This window comes from Astatotilapia calliptera, chromosome 3 (assembly GCF_964374335.1).
Source record: "Astatotilapia calliptera chromosome 3, fAstCal68.1, whole genome shotgun sequence".
NCBI classification, from domain to species: Eukaryota; Metazoa; Chordata; class Actinopteri; order Cichliformes; family Cichlidae; genus Astatotilapia; species Astatotilapia calliptera.
Genome location: NC_137424.1, coordinates 62,331,741 through 62,353,344, shown reverse-complemented (window position 1 = coordinate 62,353,344; position 21,604 = coordinate 62,331,741). Strand labels below are relative to the sequence as shown.

Genomic DNA, 21,604 nt, shown 5'->3' with positions numbered 1-21,604 from the left:
AAAGCAAAGACTGCAACATTAAATCATGACAAATGAGAAATCCTGACAAATTTGTTAAGTGATTCCACATTTATTTACATTACATCAAACGAAGTCTTGTGGCTACATGAAAAATTAATTATTGCATCGTTTTTTTGAATTTCATTTGTTTGCATTACAACACAACTGTCAAGGCAGGCAGGACGGACTCAGGCGCACACTGAGAGATACAGTTAAACAGTGCTTTATTAATCCACACCATATATACATATATATACGCTGGGGGAGAAAGGGTTCCAGGGGTCCACAGGGTCAGGGAAATACAAAATGTCCACACACGCTCCGCTCCCTAACTCCTCACAGGTTATCCCTCGCACACAAAACTCTATGCCTCCGCAGGGACCATGACAATAACACAACCAAGCTAAAAAAATATGTTGTAAAGCATTTTTTTGAATTTTACTCACAATTAACTCAACTCGTCTTATTCCAAATATACACAGACTGAAAATGCAACCCGAGATGAATATTTAAGAAATGTGACCCAATCTTAGCAAACGAAACAGCACAGTAAACGGGTTGCACAGTCTCCTTGATTGAGCTGACACTCCTTTCACTGATCTGTAAAGAGGGAGAAAAGAGGATTAGTATTTTTAATAACCAGAGCTAAACCAGAACTAACTCATGTTTTGTTGCACAAGATTCATGTGTTCAACAACTATGTTTCCTACCACTAGGTGGTGACAAAGACATGTTTCATGTGACAAATTACTTCCAAATATGCTTTTGACCCATCTGTTCTTTGTTTTTTGTTTTATTTCACTTTGGAGTTTCAGCAGTTGACAGTATAATCCATCAAATATGCCATTCAGATATTTAAAAGTACATGTTGTCTTTGCATTTAATATATTCTTTTTAAATATTTATTTGTTCATAAAATCAGTTTATTATTTGAATATTAACAGCATAGTGTGTTACTAGCAGAGGCCAAGAAAATACTGTTGAACTGAAAGAAATGCACTTAAGCTGTTAAATTTAGTAGTACTCGATGTACTTGAGGCAATTAGTTGCCTTATTTTTTTTATTTTTTTTGGCGTTTCGTGTGACATGTTGTTCAGTTTTTCAAATTTGATGTTTGACTATTGTTTATTTAAAAAGGGTTACAACATTGAGTTTTGCTATACTAAAAAAGTGACTCTGTTGTACTCATTCCTTTTACGTTGTGTCAACTTTAAATTAGGGATATGAATGAAAACTTTAAGTACAATTTACTGAATATTTTTAAATTTAATTATGAAACATTTCTGTTTTTTAGTCAGACAGTACATTGTCAAATGTAATTAAAATACTGAAGTGCTGACAGCCTTCAACATTTATCTCCATCTATCCATCGATCTTCTTCCACTTAAGCAGCCTAAGCAGAGAAGCCCAGACCTCCTTCTCCCAAGCCATCTCCTTCATCTTATCCGGGGGAACACCAAGGCATTCCCAGGCCAGCCGAGAGATATAATCTCTCCAGCGTGTCCTGGGTTTGCCCTGGGGCCTCCACCTGGTGGGATATGCCCGGAACACCTCACCCACGAGGCATCCTTATCAGATGTCCGAACCACCTCAACTGGCTCCTTTCGATGTGAAGGAGCAGCGGCTCTACTCTGAGCCCCTGTCGGATGGCTGAACTACTCACCCTATCTCTGAGAGAGAGTCTAGCCACCCTTGAGAGGAAGCTCATTTCTGCCATTTGTATCCGTGATCTCATTCTTTCGGTCAAAACCCACAGGTGAGGGTAGAGATGTAGATCGACTGGTAAACTGAAAGCTTCGCTTTAACACTCAGCTCTGTTTACACCACAACAGACCGGTACAGCGTCTGCATCACTGCAGCCGCTGCACCAATCCGTCTTTCAATCTCCTGCTCCCGCCTCTCGTCACTTGTGAACAAGCCCCCGAGATACTTAAACTCCTCCACTTGGGGCAAGAACTCATCCCTAACCCAGAGTGGGCAATCCACCCTTTTCCGGCTGAGGACCATGGCCTCAGATTTGGAGGTGCTGATTCTCATTCCCACCGCTTCACACTCACCTGCAAACCGTTCCATAGCAAGCTGTAGCTGTAGGCTGGCACACAATGAAGCCAACAGAACCACATCATTTTCATCAATTTAGAAAAAAAAATAAGGAAATTGTTTGCCTTAATCAGTTCTGCTGACTTCTTTGGGTTTACAATCATGAAATGGACTAAAAAAGAAACAACAACCAAAATATCAAAAGAATCCCATACTTCACCACTTAATTGCAGAATATTGGCATTCCTGAGGAGTGAAAGCTGGATCTGACAGAGTAGCTTGCACCATGAAGCTGCATTCTCCTGAATCCACGGAATCTATGGAAATAACCAAGATTACAAACCTTTGTATATATAATATTTAAAAAACTGAAATTATGTTACGAAACAAAGGATAAAACTGATATTGGATTCCTATTATTTAGAACATGCATACATTTTTATATACACTTTTAACATTTGAACCATCTCTGTGAAGGTTCTCAGTCATCCAGGTCATCGTAGCATAAGCTTGGAAAGAAATCTTATCTGGACTTCAAGTTTGTTGAAGATGTTTCACCTGTCATCCGAGAAGGTTCTTCAGTTCTGAGAGCAATTAGTGCAGAGTCCCAGATGTTTAAGCCCTATTGATAGTGTCCCTAAGAGGGTCATGGTAAATGGGCTGCATTTGTATAGCGCTTTTCTAGTACATAGGACCCCAAAGCGCTTTACATTCAGTCATTCACCCATTCACACACACATTCACACACTGGCAATGGCAATGGCAAGCTACGTTGTAGCCACAGCTGCCCTGGGGCGCACTGACAGAGGCGAGGCTGCCGGACACTGGCGCCACCAGGCCCTCTGACCACCACCAGTAGGCAAACATGGGGTTAGTATCTTGCCCAAGGATATTTGGCATGCAGCCAGGATGCAGCCTGGGATTGAACCACCGACCTTCTGATTAGTGGCTGACCTGCTCTGCCACCTGAGCTACAGCCACCCAGTGGCCCATGACCCCCCCCCTAGTGATGCTCTGCCTAATCACATGAGCCAAGGTGTGGAAACGGGTGTCAGAAATGTCTTCAAGTAACTTAAAAAAACACCTTTCTTTCCAAGCCCCTTAGTTTTTTTCCCCTTCCCTGACGGGAACAGCCTTACTTCAGTCACTGGTAGTTGACAATGGAAACATTTTTATTTCTAATGGGAAAGGACTTAAACCTCTACAATATTTTCTTTGTGCTAAGCATTGATATGATGCTTAACGCTTGAGATGCCAAGTTTTTTATTATCGATGCTAAGTATTAGAGTAAGTTATTTTTTTCAATCATCCAGATTCTATTTTTAAAACACATATTCATATGTAAAGTTTTGGCTTAATCAGGAAAACTGTTGTGGAGCTTATGCAGCATTAGTGTAGGATGTGTTTTAAATAGCTCCATAAAGTGGATACCAAGGTGCGAACCTCCTGCACTGAGGCAGAAGCACTAACTACAAGCCAAGGTCCTGCTCATATAGAGTTGAAAAACAAAAATGTAAAAATCTGGACAAGTGAAACCAACACTGAACAAAAGTGAAAAACAGGCCTTTGAGCAGGTTGATGTTGCTTGCAGGTAAAAAGTTTGTCTGAAGCAACAGAGGAATTGTATTTGCCAATTTCTCATAACAGTCAGCTTTAATTTACGTTTCAAACTTGTGTGAGAAAATGTGTGTAAAATACTTCATACAATATAATATAGTAAAGAATTAAAATATGAATAGTCACCATATATAGGCTGCAGAGTATTGTTGTCAATGAAAGTAGAGTGTAATGTGTGAAAGGAGGGTTCATCTTTATCTGGAAAAGAAACTAACAGAACATATATTGTAGCATATACACATTATATATTGTAGAGTAGCATTTTAAGAGTTAACTTATCATCTAGCTGTTACCACAGGTCAATTTTGGTTTAACAGCAGATTGCTATTTAGGTATAAATATCGCATGCAGCAGCCTCAGACTGCAGACTAACACGTTCACAGAACTCACTTACCTTTTTGTGTCTGTGGGTTTGTGACTTTGTTTGTCTCGAGGCTCAAATTATCAGCGGCAGTTTCAGTGTCTAAAAGAAAATGCCAGAGACTATGTGAACTTCAAGCAGAACGGCTATAAAGCATTTCTTGTAACAACTACAAAACAACAATATATTTTTACAACTATTTCTCATTTACAAATTATCTTACTCAATGCTATTACTGAGCATATTACAGTGATGTTATGTCATGTGTGATATGATATGAAGGTATGCATAGAAGAGAAAATTAAAACTGGCTTTCATAGAAAAATATTCCAACAATAGTTTTTGAGAACTATGTTTTGGTAATCCGGGGCCCTCATGGATAAGTTGGTAACTGATGTGTGGAGGGAGGTAAACTGTTTTTAAGGGTGAAGACATGCAAGGAGGCTCTCTGTCTCATTACAGATAGTGCTTTGGTAAGGCAAAATGACTTTTTAAGTGTTTTAATATTTTTAAATTTTCCACTTTTTCCCCCACTTGATTTTCAACAGGTAAGAAAGGTCCATGTACATTTTCGCATAATTGTATAATGTCTTATACCAGTGTTTCCCAAAGTTTTCTTTTTTTTTTTTTTTGCTAGGCCTCCCTTTTTTTTTTTACAAGAAAATCTTGAGTGAACCAGGGGAACAAATTATGGCAGGTTCGGCCTGATATTATTTGTATCCCACTGTAACTTTACTGTATGAAGAGCTCACATCTCCAAAATTTCATTATAAGAAGTGTTTGAACTAAAAATCAAGAATGTCGGATACTGTTTGTCAGTGATTTGGACAGCCCAGACTGTGCTCCAGGGGGTGTGCCCCCCACTTTGGGAACCACTGGCTTATACCAACATCACATCCTTCCATTGCTTTTAAATATATATGTATGTGTGTATATGTGTATCTGTATACATGTATCTCCCAATAATGAAAATAGTAAGAGGAAAAAAAGTGGCTGAGATCCTACCTCTCTTCAGATTCTTGGCAACACCACACTGCCTTTTGTTTTGATCATTCATTTTGATCTGTAATAACACTAAAACATTAAAGAGAATTTTCATTATCAACATGTTGTGTATTTTACATATATATATTTTTAAAAACATAACATGTTATACCTAGCTTCATCTTCCAGTAAAGTAGTCCCAACACCAGAAACTGCAGTGCCAACACAGCAGTGAGAACAACCCACAGCAGGGTGTAGTAAACGTGTGCTGAAGGAATTTCTTCATGAGATAGTGGAAATACAGCTAATACTGGAAATGGAGAAAGAAAGAAGTTCTTTACGGTTGTTGTTTAAGTTATTACAGATTTGCTACAAAACAGGAAAGCAAACTATTTGACTAATGTGTACAATACTGTTACAATAAACTATACATATATTACAAAGGAAAAAGACAACAATTGAGAAGACTATGCAATCCTGTGAAAAACTAAGTACACAGTCACTGCTTTCATAGGACTTATAAGGTAAGTAGCAGACAGGTGATAATTCCCTTGATTAGTTGATCTCTGTAGCCAACTCTGTAAGAGGAGTTTTGATTGTGTGTTGGTCTAGAGCATTCAGATGTATATTAATACAATGCCATTATCTTCCTGTGAGTGAACATCTGAGCAAATTCACCCCAAGGTCAGACCTTGTAATGGTCAGAGAAATTCTAAAAATTCCAATAACTGCATCTCAAAGACTACAGGCTTCAGTTAACATGTTAAATCTTAAAGATCATGAGAATGCAATTAGAAAAATATGGCTTGTTTAAAAGGTTTGCCAGAAGAAAGCCTCTTCTGTCTAAGAAGTATATGGCAGTATAGATTAGCTGTGTAAAATTGCACCTGAAGAATCCAGAAAACATGTGGAAAGACCAAAGTGAAAGTATCTTGCAATAATGCACAACACAGGAGTTGGCAAAAACTAACACATTTAACAGCTGTCATGCATTGAGATAGAGGGGTGCAATTATGGGCTTGTATTGCAATCACAGGATCTGAGCACTTTGCAGTGACTGATCCAATTGTGGAGGTGGAAAAAAGTCCTGTCCATCAACACTAGTCCTTACCAGTTTCTCTGTGGCAAGCTGAATTGCCTTTTATTGTTATTTATATGTTTTTCTTTGTCTGCTTAGTGTATGGTTTTATTATTGGAAAGCACTTTGGTCAACTGTGTTGTTTGTGCTATATAAATAAAGTTGGATTGGAACTTTGATGATAAATATGAAAAAAAACATTGTAGATGTAAATGTGAGGCCTTCTGTATTTTCATGCATTGCAACATGCATGCATTGACCAACTTGCCTATAAAGAATATATCAGATATGAAGTTAATAAAGATAGTAAAGCCTGAAAGCTTTACCTTCAGTCGCTGAATCAGCAGAATTCTTAAGGGTCACAGCTCTGCCTTCAACTGACAAAAAATAATTTGAACCCACATAACTGTATTATAATATATAAGATAAGATGACCTTTATTAGTCAGCAAAAGAATGAATATGTGTCTGTTAGAACAACATCATAGGTATGCCATAACCACAAACCCTTTTGAAATCCTAAACTGTAACTTACTACAAAACTTGACAGTTCTTTAGAAATGTGGCTAGATATTGTGTCAACACATACACAATGACTGTAATTGTTCAGTGCACATTTTCTCATCAATACTTGCAGTACATTTCTGGCTACTTCTTCTGCCATCATATTTTTCTAGAAGAGATATAATCCTTTCAAACAGAGAAACTCTACTGCCAAATATTGATTTTAAGGCTATACATCAGGGGTTTCACACTCATCTTACTTTGCGCTCCACATATACCCCACTTTTTACTTAACTGGGCCACACCAGTGAAACTCCCCTTTCTGTCGGGGTAAAGAAGTTACATAACTGTTTTTTCTACACAATAAGGAAATAAGGAAGCCTTTTGTCCTCAACAATGAAAAATGGCTGGAGAAAAAAAACAGGTATTACTTTATTCAGCTCAGTGCACTCAGCTTTGCAGCCAGATGCTCCTCATTTTATGTTTTTGTTAGTTTCTTAAATTTCCCTGACATGCTTGCATTTAAATCAGGCTCCCCCAACGCTCTATGTACCTGGCCTGTACCACTAAACTTGCTGTCTTTATATGGAATTTCTGCCCCACTTCCTTTCAAGAGTTGTCTTTGCCTGTGATTGGCAGCATGGTGTCTTGGTCAAAATAAAGTCCTGCTCTGCCTGCATGTATTTTCATGCAGGCAAGGGTGTGCATTAATAATTGACATATGTAATTAGTTTCAATTCCAAAGTTCAGGCAGCACTGCTGAAACATTCACATCTGCCAAATAAGCCCTTTAAGCTGTCTTAACTTTACATTTTTAACAACTATCTGGCTATTTTTTTATTTAAGTCTATGCTAGTCAGTATTGCTGGGATTTACTGACTCAGGATTACTATAACAAAAACAAAAAAAATGTTGCATACCATCCTCTGCATTGGATTTCCTTCTGATAGCCAGCCAGCTCTCTGGTGATTCCCCAACTCCATGTATTTTGCATTTATAAAATCCTTCATGAGAGTTTGAAACATTTTGGATTTCTAACTTTCCATCATAGCTGGTACCCATGAGGAAGCTATCTTTGTAGAAATCAGCTGTGAAGGTTGAGTCTTGTTTGTCTGCCTTCTTTCTACAGTGCAGAATAACAGCATCTCCCTCCACTACAGGACGAACAGGACTCTCCAGTATCACAGCACCAGCTGAAAATGCAAAGAAATTTATAAATGTTACAAATGTGCAATGGTTTAGTCATTATAACCTTCACATTTCAGATTTTAATTCTGATAATAACATACCTGAAACAGTGATACTGACAGTGTTGCTTCTCTCTGCTCCACTCTCACACCAGTATTCTCCACTATCTGAAGCAAGGGCATAATTGATCCCACAATTCTTGATCACGGTGCTATTGGAACATTTTGAAAAGATTTGCAGAGTGTTTCTCACTTTCCATCCTGCTGAAATGTTAAACCCTTCACAGGTAAAAGAGACTGACTCATATTCAAAGAGCTGCAGTCTGGATGGAATGATGGAAAAAGGTGAATCTGAGAAAGAAGGATGCAATAAAACAACGACTGAGTTCCCAGAGATTCAAGAAGTAATTCCCATGCTAATTCATGGTGAGTGGTGGAAAACAAGGATTTAGACAGAGGGGTTGGAAAACATGATATGAATATAAAGGACAAATACTACTTACAAGAGATCTTAGAATAACTTTTCTGCACATCCGCAAACAGCAGCAACAACCCTGCAGAAACAGTTTGTTTTCACACCAACATGTAAGTTAAATCAGATTTGAGCTACAGTCTGTCATGGATCGCTGTGTGGCAGGCAGGAGGAGGACCCAAAATGCAAAACTCACAGACACGGGGATGAACTCAAAAACTCACAGCTTTAATGCTGGAGAGGTAGAACGTAGGAAATGCAAAACTAAACTGGGAAAACTAAATACAAAGCTCGCCAAGAGACACAGGGAGGAACACACACAACATGAGGGAGAACGCGACGCCGAACAGAGGGAGACGCAGACATAAATACACAGAGGGTTAACGAGGAAAGTGGGAACACACGGGGAACACAGCTGACACAGATAACCATAACGAGACAGGGCAGGTTGAACATAACACTGACGGGAGACGGGCAGAGTCAAACAGGAAGTACAGAGGTTCAGACAGGAGGAGAGAGAGCACGGGGAGAACACAGACATAACGGGCTGGGGAAACATGGAATAAAACATAAGGAGAGACGAGGGCTCACAGATACACAGAGGGGCACACAGGGGGTAAAAGCCACGAAGGGAAAACACTTAGGGAACAACACAACAGGGCAACTCAGGAAACATGGTCTAAATAGGGAACAAAATACAAACATACAAGAAAACTAAGAATACTGGGCCAACATGGCCCAGGACCATGACACAGTCAGTATGAAGGCATGTTTAATCATCTTTTTGTGCAAGAGATCAACATTTACATCTCCATTATACTGATATCAACATATAACAGTTCATTACTTGTGCAAATATACGAGTGCTAAAAAGTAATACATAATTTGTAAATTCGGTGTTATTAAACATTACATTTAAATTATTTGCATAACTACCCAACAGATTAAATGTATTAAGACAACTTTAAAATAAAACATGTTGGGGTAGAACAGGAACAGACTACTGCATAAAATATAAAAAAAAGATTTTATATGTAAGTAAATGGCATGAGGCAAATGCTGTACTCACAGAGTTTACTACAGAGTGCTATGACCTCCATTCTTCTTTCTCACTGAGAGTATCAAGCAACATTAAATCTAAATACACAGCTGAGGTCTTCCTCTTCCTGTGCAGGTCACTTTACTTCTTGTGTTGAGCAGACTTTATTGTGTAAGTTTAATGAAGACTGTTGCAAGAGCGTCACAATAATAAATATAGAACAGTGAATATGTTAAACTGGGGGCAAAAAGGTTTGGTGCCAGCGTTTTAGGACTTTTGACACATTTTGACAGTTACTGTTCCTTAGCACAGCAGCAGCATTCCCATAGTGCCCCCTTCTGACCAGTAAACACAATCATGTTTTCTGGTTATGAGTCCAATAAAGCAGCTCATATCACTGCCTCACAGGTGGCTCGCTGTAGCATTTTATAATCACCCAATTCGGCTGGTTGAGAAGGCCCCTAATGGCCCATATCTACGGGCTGATTTCTGCTAATAATACCCAAAGAGGGTGAAAGAAACTGCTGAAACCATTTTGAGCTCCTCTTTGGTTTATACATGATTTGTATTGATCTGATGCAGTATGCAATCAAGGTCAACCGTCCCTGTGTTTGTCATGTTCAGTGTTCACCTGATGAATAGACCAATGAATGCTAGAAAGTGATCCGACCGGAGTGTCCGGTTTGCAGTGACTCGTTAATACCTGTCTCGGTTTTTGTTTTTGTTTTAGCTTCCAGCGACTCGTTTCACTTTGACAGTAACAGTTTGGATCACTGTGTCGGAGTCTGGGGTCTTTAGCTGTGGTAAGTCTTTGTGTTTATTTGTTTGTTTTTGTTTTGGGTTTGTTTTTGAGTCAGAGAACAAAGAAATAAGAACTTTATAACAAAACACTAAAAAATGTGGTAAAAAAAAACAAAGGGATTTTTTCTACATGTTACTGAAGAAACTCTGAATAACGTCAGACTGTTTTTTCTCTGTCAAACTGTGAGCACATACAAGATGACAAATGATTGCCAGTTGTTAAAAGTGTGAGAGCAGGTTAATTTCAAAATAAAAGGTCATAGTCTAAGCTGATCTGTGTTCCTGGTGAGTGTTTGATGGGTCACCTCCAGCCTTGGCTGAGCCTTTGTGCTTTTCTTTAATGTATTTGCCAAATAGAGATAAAACACAGAGCTGACTGCAGCAGCAGGTTTCTCAGATTTAGTCAGGCATTAGTACAATGTCAGGAATGTTACTGTTGTGACTGAACCACAGGGGTGTGACTACTGTTTACTCCACTGTTAAAACCCTCATGCCCTCCTCAGGACTGCATTTTGCATCATTTCTACACCTTTGTGTACAAATATCTAAACAATGTTGATTTGATTGCATTATTATTTTTTTGTGTAGTGCCTCTCGACACAACAGTTCACTTTCAGCCCATATCACTGCCTCACAGGTGCTTTATAATTGCGGTAATCAGCTACCTGGCAACTGGGTCAAAGTACAGCCTTTTATTTATATGTAACCCATTATAGAAGGAGCTAAAAACAAGGAATAAAGAAAAAAAAACACATATATATTTATGATTTTAGTTCAACTATTAACTTGGTTTAAAACACTACAGTAAGATTTCTCTTTAGTGTAAACTTGATCATTAATGAGTAATGTATTCTTAACTCATATGTGACACTCTACATATCTAGTTCAGAACACAGTGTACATGCCTGAAGTCTGTCCCTGAACAACATTTTATATCAGACAACAGGTGTGGTTTGTTTTTGCACAGAGTAGATTTTAATAGACTGCGAGGTAGATAAGACAGATCGAGCAGGTGCAGGACAGGTTATTTGATTTAAGGACTTGACTTTGAACTTGCTGATTGAAAAGTGAGCCAACAGTAAGATATCCTCAACTTTTCTCACCATAATTTCATTTCCAGTGTGAAAGAAAATGTCTTACAACTGTGTGTATTTGAATTTTTTTGCAGCACACAATGCCTCAACACAAGGACAGACGATCCTCTAAATCTCAACTCAGTGTATGGACTATAGTGTTTTTCCACTCTGTTATCATTCTTCAACTGACACAGATCAATGCAGGTAATGTATCCTCACAATTAATGACAACAGCCAATATACTTTTGATATGTACGCTCAGGATATGCACAAAGTACAGATTTATTAACACCTCTGTGTAAATGAAGACATTGTTAAATAAGCACTGTCATATGGATGACAGTTTCAACAAGAACTTATCAGCAGGTGTAAGTATTTTCTTGGGTTGCATTAAAAAAATTAAATTAGTAGTTATATTAATACTATAAACTATGAAATACACATGCTTTAAATGTAATGTTGTGTACGATTTACTGAAGCAACGAGGGTGTTTCTAAATTGCATTGGTTGCATTATACTTTATGGCAAAATGTCATTACACAAATATTAGTTTGTAATATTGTATTCAAAAGTGTTTTGTAACTAGAGAACAAGTGAGGAATCAATCAAGAAGGAACACTTAAAAATGAATGTCAACAGTGCATTTGAAATTGCAACCAGATGTGCTAAGAACATTTGGATTCCATCACAAAATGTTTTTTAACTCAAGGTCTTTCAAATGTTGAAATAATATCAATGGTTACGGTTTAACAATAGTTGGCGGCGCCATTGTTCAAACAAACAGGTCAGTACACTACTAAGAATGAAAGTGAAAGTGTCCCTTTAGATTAGTCATATTTTATAACATGTTAAGGTTAAAAAGGTCTTCTATAAGAGAGAAGTGTCAGAGTTTATGACTAAGTTGTTTTTTGGGGAGTTTTTCACGTGTGTAACCTAATAAAATAACGACCATTTATTACTTTTTCAAATCTTCCTAACAGTTTACCATCGTTACATTTTCCAATCCGGTCGTTAAGTGATGACGTGACGAATCCTACTTCCGGGCCTAAAGTAGTCTGCGTTTAATATGGCTTTTGTGTTGTTAACATGTTTAATGTTTCGTATTTTCTTCTATTTAATCTCAAAAAGCTCCTAAAACAGTCAGTGATCACTGTTGATCTCCCTCGGCTTTTATTACCGCTAATCATTTATTTAAGCTCAGTTTTTAAAACCTTAGGATGTAACTACAGCCCAGCTAATGCAGCAGTATATGAATGACTAACCTCGTATTGTGTGCACCCTCAGAGGACTTGATTAAACATCCATAATACAGAGAGGAAAGATTTTTATTCTTCAACTCATCTATGTTTCATGATAAAAATATATTACACCCACATTCAATTCTAAGTATTTACACATGTTAACAAATTAGGTAAAAACAACCTCAAAAAAATGTCAGAACATAATATCTTCTACTGTTATTATTTATTCAACAACAGCTATGCCAAAATGCGGAGATACACTTAAGAGTACAATTAAGATGACAACTATCTCCCAGGCACTGCTAATAAAATGTACTTAATTAATTCATCAACAAGCATGACCAACTCTGCAAAAGCAGAGATTTGGAGAGCCCCTGTGGAGCGTTGATTTGGGCTTGTTTTACAGCCACATGACCTGACATTAGCATAAATTAGGTCAGTCAGTGTTATAATGTCCAACCACTGAATTTTAGTCAGGATAAGGTCTGACCTTATCCTGACTAAAATTCAGTGGTTGGACATTATAACACCTGTGCGCCAAATCCCACCAAATCCCACTGAGCCAAATAGTTCTATAACAATGTGAGAAACTAGTAAAGTATAGAAAATTATTCTTTGAAGCAACTTCAAGTTATTGAAGAAAAAAAGAAAAGAATGAAACCCTTTTGCTTCACAGGTGAATCTCTGACAAACAGTCAGTATCGAATGTTTGCAGTAATTGGTCAGACTCAAGACATCATCCTACCATGCAAATTGGATCATCCTATGGATGTCGTGGATGAGATGGTAGAGTGGTCAAGATCTGACCTGAATCCCAGATTTGTCCACGTGTGGCGGTCAGGTGAAGATCATCTGGTTGGCCAAAACCCATCCTACAAGAACAGAACGTCAGTGTCCACTGAGAAACTGAAAACAGGAGATGTATCACTGAAAATTACCAAAGTGAGGCTGTCAGATGAAGGAACATACAGGTGCTTCATTCCAGGACGGAATGCAGATTTTAGTGTTGAACTTGTTGTCGGTAGGTGGACAAACTCTATATGCTGCTACAGTTAAAAATTGGATTACTGTTTATATTTTATGTCACAGTTTTATGTGTTTTTAGAAGCTGATATTGAAATAACTGAGGTCAGCCCTGGAGTGCTAGAATGTAAATCCAAAGGCTGGTATCCAGAGCCAGAGGTGTTTTGGCTGGAGAACGAGGGAAAGATCATCTCTGCTGGGTCTAAAGAGATATTGAGAGGTCCTGATGACCTCTATGTCCTCAGCAGCAGACTGACTCTGGAAAAAGGACACAGCAACAATATCACCTGTAGAATCCAACAAAACAACCAGTACAGAGAAGCCAAGATCCATGTTCCAGGTTAAGTTTTTTTTTTTTTTTGGCCTGTCCCGTTTGGCTCTTTTGCCATCAGAATTGTTGTCTAAAGGCAAAGAAAGATGCCCAACGGATTTACTTTACCAAATTGACCATCCCTGCCTTGCCGTAATGGTCCATTTGATTCACCTTTTATTGTTTATTTTATTTTCACTTACTGAATACGGGACAGACTTGACTGGGGGAAAGAAGGGGAGAAAGAAAGAGGGAAGAAAAAAGCTGAGAAGAGGGACGGGGGAGAAGGGCAAAAAACAAAAACCAACAGAATAAGCAGACAAAAAAATGAATAAATAAATAAATATATCGATCACCTGGATCACCTGTTGAGAAAGAGAAAAGAAAACAACCAGAAGAGAACAAGAGTAATAGAATAAACAACATCACAATGATATATGGGAATATGACAGTAAATACTAAATATTAAACATTGTGCAGCACATAAGATCAACAGAACACAGTGCGCTTTGAGGTAGGAGCCAAAAAGGGTGTAGTTTGTGGGTGTGATCACCCGTGTGCACACCTGTGAGCATGGACGTGCTTGTTTTTTTAAAAGGTTCCTTCATGTAATGATCTGCTAGAGGGTGTGGGGGGGCCACAGCCCCGTCCTCCAGGGCATGAAGCAGGTATGGAGGAGATCAAAACTCCAGACATCCAGAGGCCCCCAGAACACAAGAGACCAAGGAAGACCAACAGAGGGGCAGCCGCGCCACTGTCCCAGAAAGAGCTGAGGAGAGTCCCAGATGAGGGCTCACTCAGCAGCCGCGGAGCAGAAGCCAGGGGGGGGTTGCAGTGACGCGCCCGTGAGCTCCGCCGGCAGCCAGCTGTGCCTGAGTGACCGAGCCCCAGGCCGAGAGGCCGGGGGCACCCCACCCCCGAGTTTTTTTTTTTTATTGTGTGATGTGATCCATATTTAAGCTCCAACCTAGCAACCTTGACAAAGCCTATGTCTGTTTATTAATAATTGTCATATCTTATGTACTTTATCATTTCAGATGCTTTATCAGCTAGATCTACCATTGCTGGTTTGATTGCTGGAGTCGTGTTTATTATTTTTGTTGCTTTTCTTGTTTGGAAGTGGAGAAAATACAATATGGGTGAGACTCTGATATATTTTAAAGGCCTTTGACTGATGCTGTTGTCGTGGTCTCAATGTACTGATGGATACCGATAATGAATTTTCCTTGTTTAGTTGAATGGTAAATGGCCTGTATTTGTAAAGTGCTTTACTAGTCCCTAAGGACCCCAAAGCGCTTTACATATCCAGTCATCCACCCATTCACACACACATTCACACACTGGTGATGGCAAGCTACATTGTAGCCACAGCCACCCTGGGGCGCACTGACAGAGGCGAGGCTGCCGGACACTGGCGCCACCGGGCCCTCTGACCACCACCAGTAGGCAACTGGTGAAGTGTCTTGCCCAAGGACACAACGACCGAGATTGTCCAAGCCGGGGCTCGAACCGGCAACCTTCCAATTACAAGGCGAACTCCCAACTCTTGAACCCAGTTGAAGTTATATTCCTGTTCAAATTTCATCATTTTATACAATTACTTGAAGTTTAGATCTATAACGACATTATTGATGGTTCTGGCAATGATGTTTATATATCACAACTAACTAAAGTCCACAGTTCAACACCACTGATGGCAGAAGATTAAGATAATATTGCCAATATACTGTTTCCTATCTTGTCAGATAAAACCGACAAAGTTCATAGCAATTTATTTTTGTCTATGAAAACCATCATTTTGTGGTAAAATGCATCACTGGTTTCCCACCAGTGTTGAAAAATATTAAAGGTTTGATGTTGGTGTTCCAAACAATGGTTCATGTCTAAGTCTAGCTGCAGCTGTTAAATGTTTACATATGTTGGTGTATGTTGCAGATTTATTTAAAATTGAATCCAACCAATACAAACATCATACCAGTAACATATCATTATGCACATGTTATGTTACTGTTACAATGTGATGTGTGTATGTTTGCATTATATATTCATCTGACTTATGCCTATAAAGTTTTTTTTAATTCACTGTTAAAATGAATATTTTAAACATTTTATTTACTTTTTTAAATGTTGTTAATATTAGAAGACATTTTAAGTTAGTTTCAAATTGGTCAGAAACATATTATTATCATTATTATTATTATTATTTTAATAATACTATAAATTCCTATAAGGTATTTAAAATTGTAACTTTTACCATCTGTACTTACACACAGAGACCAAAAAGTGCTCTAATGATGGAGAATCACAGAGTGGAAGCATGGATAAATCATGCCCGTCAGTTATAGAATCAGAAAAGGAACCTCTGATGAAGCAAGATATGGTTGAAGTGAATGACACTGCACATGTCAGTACAGAACCTGAATCTTCATGTCAAAATGAGGTGGAAAAGGAGTATGATATTGCCAACAAAAATATTCCTCAGACAACAAAAAGTGGCACACAACAAAATAATAACCAACCAGGAAGAGAGACAGCAAATGCTCTATACAGAAATGACGAGGCCCAATCAGGTAATGGGAGACAAGCACAACCTGAGCAATTTGAGAATAACACCAAGAGCAGAAAGGATAAAATCCCAAATCAGAGTCTGATGGATGACAGTGGACAAGAACATCACCCTAAACAAGGACAAGAAGCAAAGAATGATACCAGCACTGAGGAAAACAAAAATAAAACACAAACTATAAATGATGAAACAGCACCTCAGAGTGCAAGTGCAGAAGAAGGGAAACAAAGTACTCATTCTGAGGGCAAAGAAATGAAATGCCAACACAGCAATAGTGGTGTGAATTTTTATATAAATGGTGAGAAAAATCCTCCCACATCACAAGAAAGTCGGACAAACCAAATTCAGATTGGTAGTGATGTTGCTGCAAACGCATCAAAAACACCCGCAAAGAATCCTGATTCTGAGGAAAGCCAGTTAGAAAAAACAACTGTAATGAGTGAAGGTCAAGAAGAAGAAGCTGGAGGGAAAATCATCAATCCAGCAATTAATAACAAACAGAATAGATGTAATGAAACGCAAGATCTACCTGATGAAAACAAAACCCTGCCTTCACATTTTGGAGCAAATGAAACAAACCAAGACCAGTCAGATAGTAATACTCAGGAAAAGCAGCCAGGAAATAATCCAACAACAGATCAGATTTTAACAGGTGTTGATCATCAACAACAACAACAGCCCAGAGAAGGACAAGAACCAAAAAGGGATTCAGAAAAACATGTGAAGGATGGAAATGGAGAAGAAACACAAACTACAAATAATAAAACAGCAGATTCAAATAACAAAGACACAAGTCAAAATGATCCATCAGAGGGAAAAGAGCCAAAGGATGACAGGGAGAAAGTTTGCAAGTCAAAAAACAAAGCTCAGCCTTTGGATCCAGAAGGCATTACAACAAACCAAGAGCAGTCAGGCAGTGAAACACAGCTTAATACTGAGGAAAAACAGCCAGGAAATACTCAAACAACAGATCAGAGTCCAATGGAACAAGAAGAACAGTTGAGGAAATCAAGTGATGCAAAAAGTGTTCCAGAGGACGAGAAAAAGGATTTGAATGGAGATGAAACACAAACTACAAATAATGAAACAGCAGATTCAGCTAACAAACGCATAAGTCAGGGAGGAAACCCAAAGGAAAACAGAGAGAAAGATAGCGACTCAAAAGCCGGTGCTCAGCCTTCAGATCCAGAAGTCAGTACAACAAACCAAAAGAAGCCTGGCAAAGGTCTCACCTCAGTGAAAAAAATTCAGTCAGGAAAAAGTACAACAGAAGATCAGAGTGAACAACAAGAACTGTCCACAGAGGGAGGAGAAATAGAAAATGATGCAGAAGAAGCTCAAGACACAGAAGGTCAGGATTTGTTTTTGACATCTTTGCATCACTATTATTTATGAATGTCAGGCTTTTCATTCCAATGTGACACTGATTAGATGGGGATATTTCAATTTTCTAAAATTTGTTAGACAAACATGTAAAAAATGCCAATATTTTTAGTATTTAACATATTCTGACAGTTTGAGTAAAACTAAAATTAATTAGTCTGACCCTGGTAAATAAATATTATGTTTAATGGGGTCACACTAATGACACGCCACATCTAACTTTGATAGGTTGGAAGATACTGTTATACGCCCTAGGCAGTACTAGAAGCTGTCATTCATGGGTTGATTCCATACTAAAAGAGTTGACAATAAAAAAAAGGTTCTCAACTGATAATAAAAAGGTATATCGTTAATACTAATTCATATTAGTTGACATAAGCATAAAAACAATGTAGATACAGTAACTAAATTGTTAAAAAATTGTTATTTTTAGTGTTGCATTAATGGTTGTCATTTTATTTAAGAGAACTGCGATCTGTACATTACTAATCGGCTAGTAAGCCTTTTCTGGAATAAATTGATAGTGTTTCCATTCTCCACTAGGGGCTTTTTGTGCACTCTCCTCATTGCAAAAAAGGACCGCATGAGAGAAGCAACACAAAATCACTCTCATGATTCTTTCCCCTTGTTTTCTGGGATGTAAAAATAACCATATTTTTTATGTGGTTTGCTGCTTTTATACTGCTATTGTATTTATTTATTTTATTTTTTCAAAGTTTACATTGAAAATAATGACTACTGCAATGGTAAATATATGACAATTAGCATTTCAGGCACAGTTTGTCTGGATGTGTTTACTAACTATGTGTATGTGTATCCACACAGTTGACTGAGGACGAAGACTCATACAAGAAAACCTCACCTTGAGCCAGAGGAGGAACAAACTAAAAGAAGTCGACTTTAAATATGGCAAAAGGAAATGCAGACATGGAAAGTCAATCTACACCCAATTTAACAGCAGTATAAAGGAGGTTGATAACATCTGCTAGTGGAGTGGATGAAAGATAAAATACTGACCAGGTGGAAAATGTGGAGCAACTGGAGGCAGACAAGAGTCCACCTGCCAAAAAGAAAAAAGAAAAAGAAAACCAGTAGAAAGGGGACAAGACTAATATGGAGATGTTTAAAAAAAAAAAGACAAAAAAATGAAAATTCAGAAGCGATCACAAAAAAACTGTGTTACATGTGTTATCTGCTGTTGGACCTCCTTATCAATAATACCTGTTTTTTGATACTGCATTTTTATTTGTTCGTGTAGGCATTTAGTTTAACTACAGTAACTAAGCATGAGTAACATTTCCAGTGTACTTATGAGACTTGTTCAAAAAAGCCTTCTGATCCTGGAGGCATAGTAAAAAAAAAAATAAAGACAAAAAAAGATTTGTGTCAGAGTTTTTGTCCCCCCTTTTGACCTTGTCAAAAATATATTTATATATATATTTTTTTCTTTTTTAAATTTCTATAATCATTCTTAAGACCATATTAGACAATTTTAATTAAGGTATTGATTATTTTTTCTGACAATTTCACCAAAAATAGGTATTTTTGCATTTACACGGAGAGAACGAAGCATATGAAGGATGAGTCTGGAAAGAAAGGAGAAAGAACAGCTCATTACAGGAAGCAAGAAGTTTGAAGAATTACAGAAGAAAGAGGAAAGAGGGAAGGGAAGAGGGTAGAGATGGAGGGTGCGGACAGTGAGCTTCAGTCACTAGAACACAGAAAGTGCAAAGACCAAAGGGATACATCGATCTGGAAAACATAATAATGTAAAGCAGAAACAAATTCTTAGGGAAAAGACACACCTATGCAAATTTTCAAATGGCCACTGAAGAACTTTTGCTTTATACTTAGCAAGTAAATGTCAAAATGACAGGCAGGAAAACCGAAGTAAAGGAACAGAGGGAAAAATCAGTTTGCACGTGGCTGAGATACACAAACAGAAAGACACAATCCAGAGAAACCTCATTTAGAGCAAATCCTGGAAACCTTGAACATTTAACTACAACATATGTCAGGTTGTCGTGTGTGAAGGTGAGGAAGAGAGAACCCAAATGCAGGACTCGTTGATAGGTGAGGACTGCTGATTTATTGTAAAGAACGGAGGAACGAACAGCACATGAGGTGGTCAAAGGAGCTTGCAAAGAAAAGCGTCTGGACTTCTTTAAGTTGCTTGAAGACGTTTCACCTCTCATCCGAGAAGCTTCTTCAGTTCTAAGGTCAAATGGTGGAGAGTCCCAGATATAAACCTAGTGGGAGTAACCCCCCACAGAGGGACAAAAGGACCCCCTGATGATCCTCTAATCGCCTGAGCCAAGGTGTGAAACTAGGTGTGGGTCCCAATCAGCCAGAGTTTCGGGTGAGCTCATTGTGAAACCTGGCCCCACCTTATCATGCGATTTCCTGAGGTCAGATGGCCCAGGATGTGAGTGGACGTTAAGGCGTCTGGGGAGGGATCTCAAAACTGGATCAATAATCCAGTTTTGAGTTAAAACTGGATTATTGATCCAGATTTGAGTTAACTGGATCTAACTCAAAGAAGTCCAGACGCTTTTCTTTGCAAGCTCCTTTGACTACGAGGACCTGGATGACTGAGAACCTTCACAGACATATTGCCTTACATTTTGGGAGGAACACCCTTCAACTGGTGCGGGAGTATGAAAGGGAATCAAGGAAACTAGCCGATTATAGGAAACACCTCCGTTTCAACCTAAGATGCAGACAAAGCAGAGTTGTTCCTAAGAGCTTTCGCCTTGGAGCCACTGTCAGGGGATACAGAGCAGTCTTAATTCTAAAGAGAGCACAAAATCAGCTTTTAAGTGAAAGGATAAGACAGGTCCATTTCAATATACAGGGAGTGCAGAATTATTAGGCAAGTTGTATTTTTGAGGAATAATTTTATTATTGAACAACAACCATGTTCTCAATGAACCCAAAAAACTCATTAATATCAAAGCTGAATGTTTTTGGAAGTAGTTTTTAGTTTGTTTTTAGTTTTAGCTATTTTAGGGGGATATCTGTGTGTGCAGGTGACTATTACTGTGCATAATTATTAGGCAACTTAACAAAAAACAAATATATACCCATTTCAGTTATTTCTTTTCACCTGTGAAACCAATATAACATCTCCACATTCACAAATATACATTTCTGACATTCAAAAACAAAACAAAAACAAATCAGCGACCAATATAGCCATCTTTCTTTGCAAGGACACTCAAAAGCCTGCCATCCATGGATTCTGTCAGTGTTTTGATCTGTTCACCATCAACATTGCGTGCAGCAGCAACCACAGACTCCCAGACACTGTTCAGAGAGGTGTACTGTTTTCCCTCCTTGTAAATCTCACATTTGATGATTGACCACAGGTTCTCAATGGGGTTCAGATCAGGTGAACAAGGTGGCCATGTGATTAGTTTTTCTTCTTTTATACCCTTTCTTGCCAGCCATGCTGTGGAGTACTTGGACGCGTGCGATGGAGCATTGTCCTGCATGAAAATCATGTTTTTCTTGAAGGATGCAGACTTCTTCCTGTACCACTGCTTGAAGAAGGTGTCTTCCAGAAACTGGCAGTAGGACTGGGAGTTGAGCTTGACTCCATCCTCAACCCGAAAAGGCCCCACAAGCTCATCTTTGATGATACCAGCCCAAACCAGTACTCCACCTCCACTTTGCTGGCGTCTGAGTCAGACTGGGGCTCTCTTCCCTTTACCAATCCAGCCACGGGCCCATCCATCTGGCCCATCAAGACTCACTCTCATTTCATCAGTCCATAAAACCTTAGAAAAATCAGTCTTGAGATATTTCTTGGCCCAGTCTTGACGTTTCAGCTTGTGTGTCTTGTTCAGTGGTGGTCGTCTTTCAGCCTTTCTTACCTTGGCCATGTCTCTGAGTATTGCACACCTTGTGCTTTTGGGCACTCC

The 21,604-nt window shown here is 38.5% G+C and overlaps 2 protein-coding genes across 6 annotated transcripts; one reads left to right on the top strand and one right to left on the bottom strand.

The window, feature by feature from the left end:
• Nucleotides 1–207: 207 nt before the first annotated feature.
• LOC113015296 (uncharacterized) lies at nucleotides 208–8,636 on the bottom strand. 3 transcript variants are annotated; one of them, XM_080293411.1, is made up of 12 exons: nucleotides 8,439–8,636; nucleotides 8,274–8,324; nucleotides 8,024–8,121; nucleotides 7,873–7,938; nucleotides 7,504–7,776; nucleotides 6,407–6,457; nucleotides 5,175–5,312; nucleotides 5,024–5,092; nucleotides 4,052–4,120; nucleotides 3,784–3,867; nucleotides 2,256–2,357; nucleotides 208–600 (listed from the first exon to the last, which is right to left on the bottom strand). In XM_080293411.1, the coding sequence occupies exons 3-11, from the start codon at nucleotides 8,028–8,030 to the stop codon at nucleotides 2,257–2,259; spliced, it is 858 nt and encodes a 285-aa protein (XP_080149537.1). In that variant the 5' UTR covers nucleotides 8,031–8,121; nucleotides 8,274–8,324; nucleotides 8,439–8,636; the 3' UTR covers nucleotides 208–600; nucleotide 2,256. The 3 variants fall into 3 exon arrangements, with proteins under 3 accessions (XP_080149537.1, XP_080149539.1, XP_080149538.1); XM_080293413.1 differs by lacking the exon at nucleotides 2,256–2,357; XM_080293412.1 differs by lacking the exon at nucleotides 6,407–6,457.
• Nucleotides 8,637–10,001: 1,365 nt separating this feature from the next.
• LOC113015286 (uncharacterized) lies at nucleotides 10,002–19,059 on the top strand. Of its 3 annotated transcripts, XM_080293408.1 has the most exons (7): nucleotides 10,002–10,084; nucleotides 11,251–11,362; nucleotides 13,076–13,420; nucleotides 13,505–13,762; nucleotides 14,770–14,871; nucleotides 16,006–17,649; nucleotides 18,507–19,059. In XM_080293408.1, the coding sequence occupies exons 2-7, from the start codon at nucleotides 11,257–11,259 to the stop codon at nucleotides 18,512–18,514; spliced, it is 2,463 nt and encodes an 820-aa protein (XP_080149534.1). In that variant the 5' UTR covers nucleotides 10,002–10,084; nucleotides 11,251–11,256; the 3' UTR covers nucleotides 18,515–19,059. The 3 variants fall into 3 exon arrangements, with proteins under 3 accessions (XP_080149534.1, XP_080149535.1, XP_080149536.1); XM_080293409.1 differs by lacking the exon at nucleotides 13,505–13,762 and having other exon boundaries at nucleotides 10,003–10,084; XM_080293410.1 differs by lacking the exons at nucleotides 10,002–10,084; nucleotides 11,251–11,362 and having other exon boundaries at nucleotides 13,303–13,420; nucleotides 13,489–13,762.
• The last annotated feature ends 2,545 nt before the right edge of the window (nucleotides 19,060–21,604 follow it).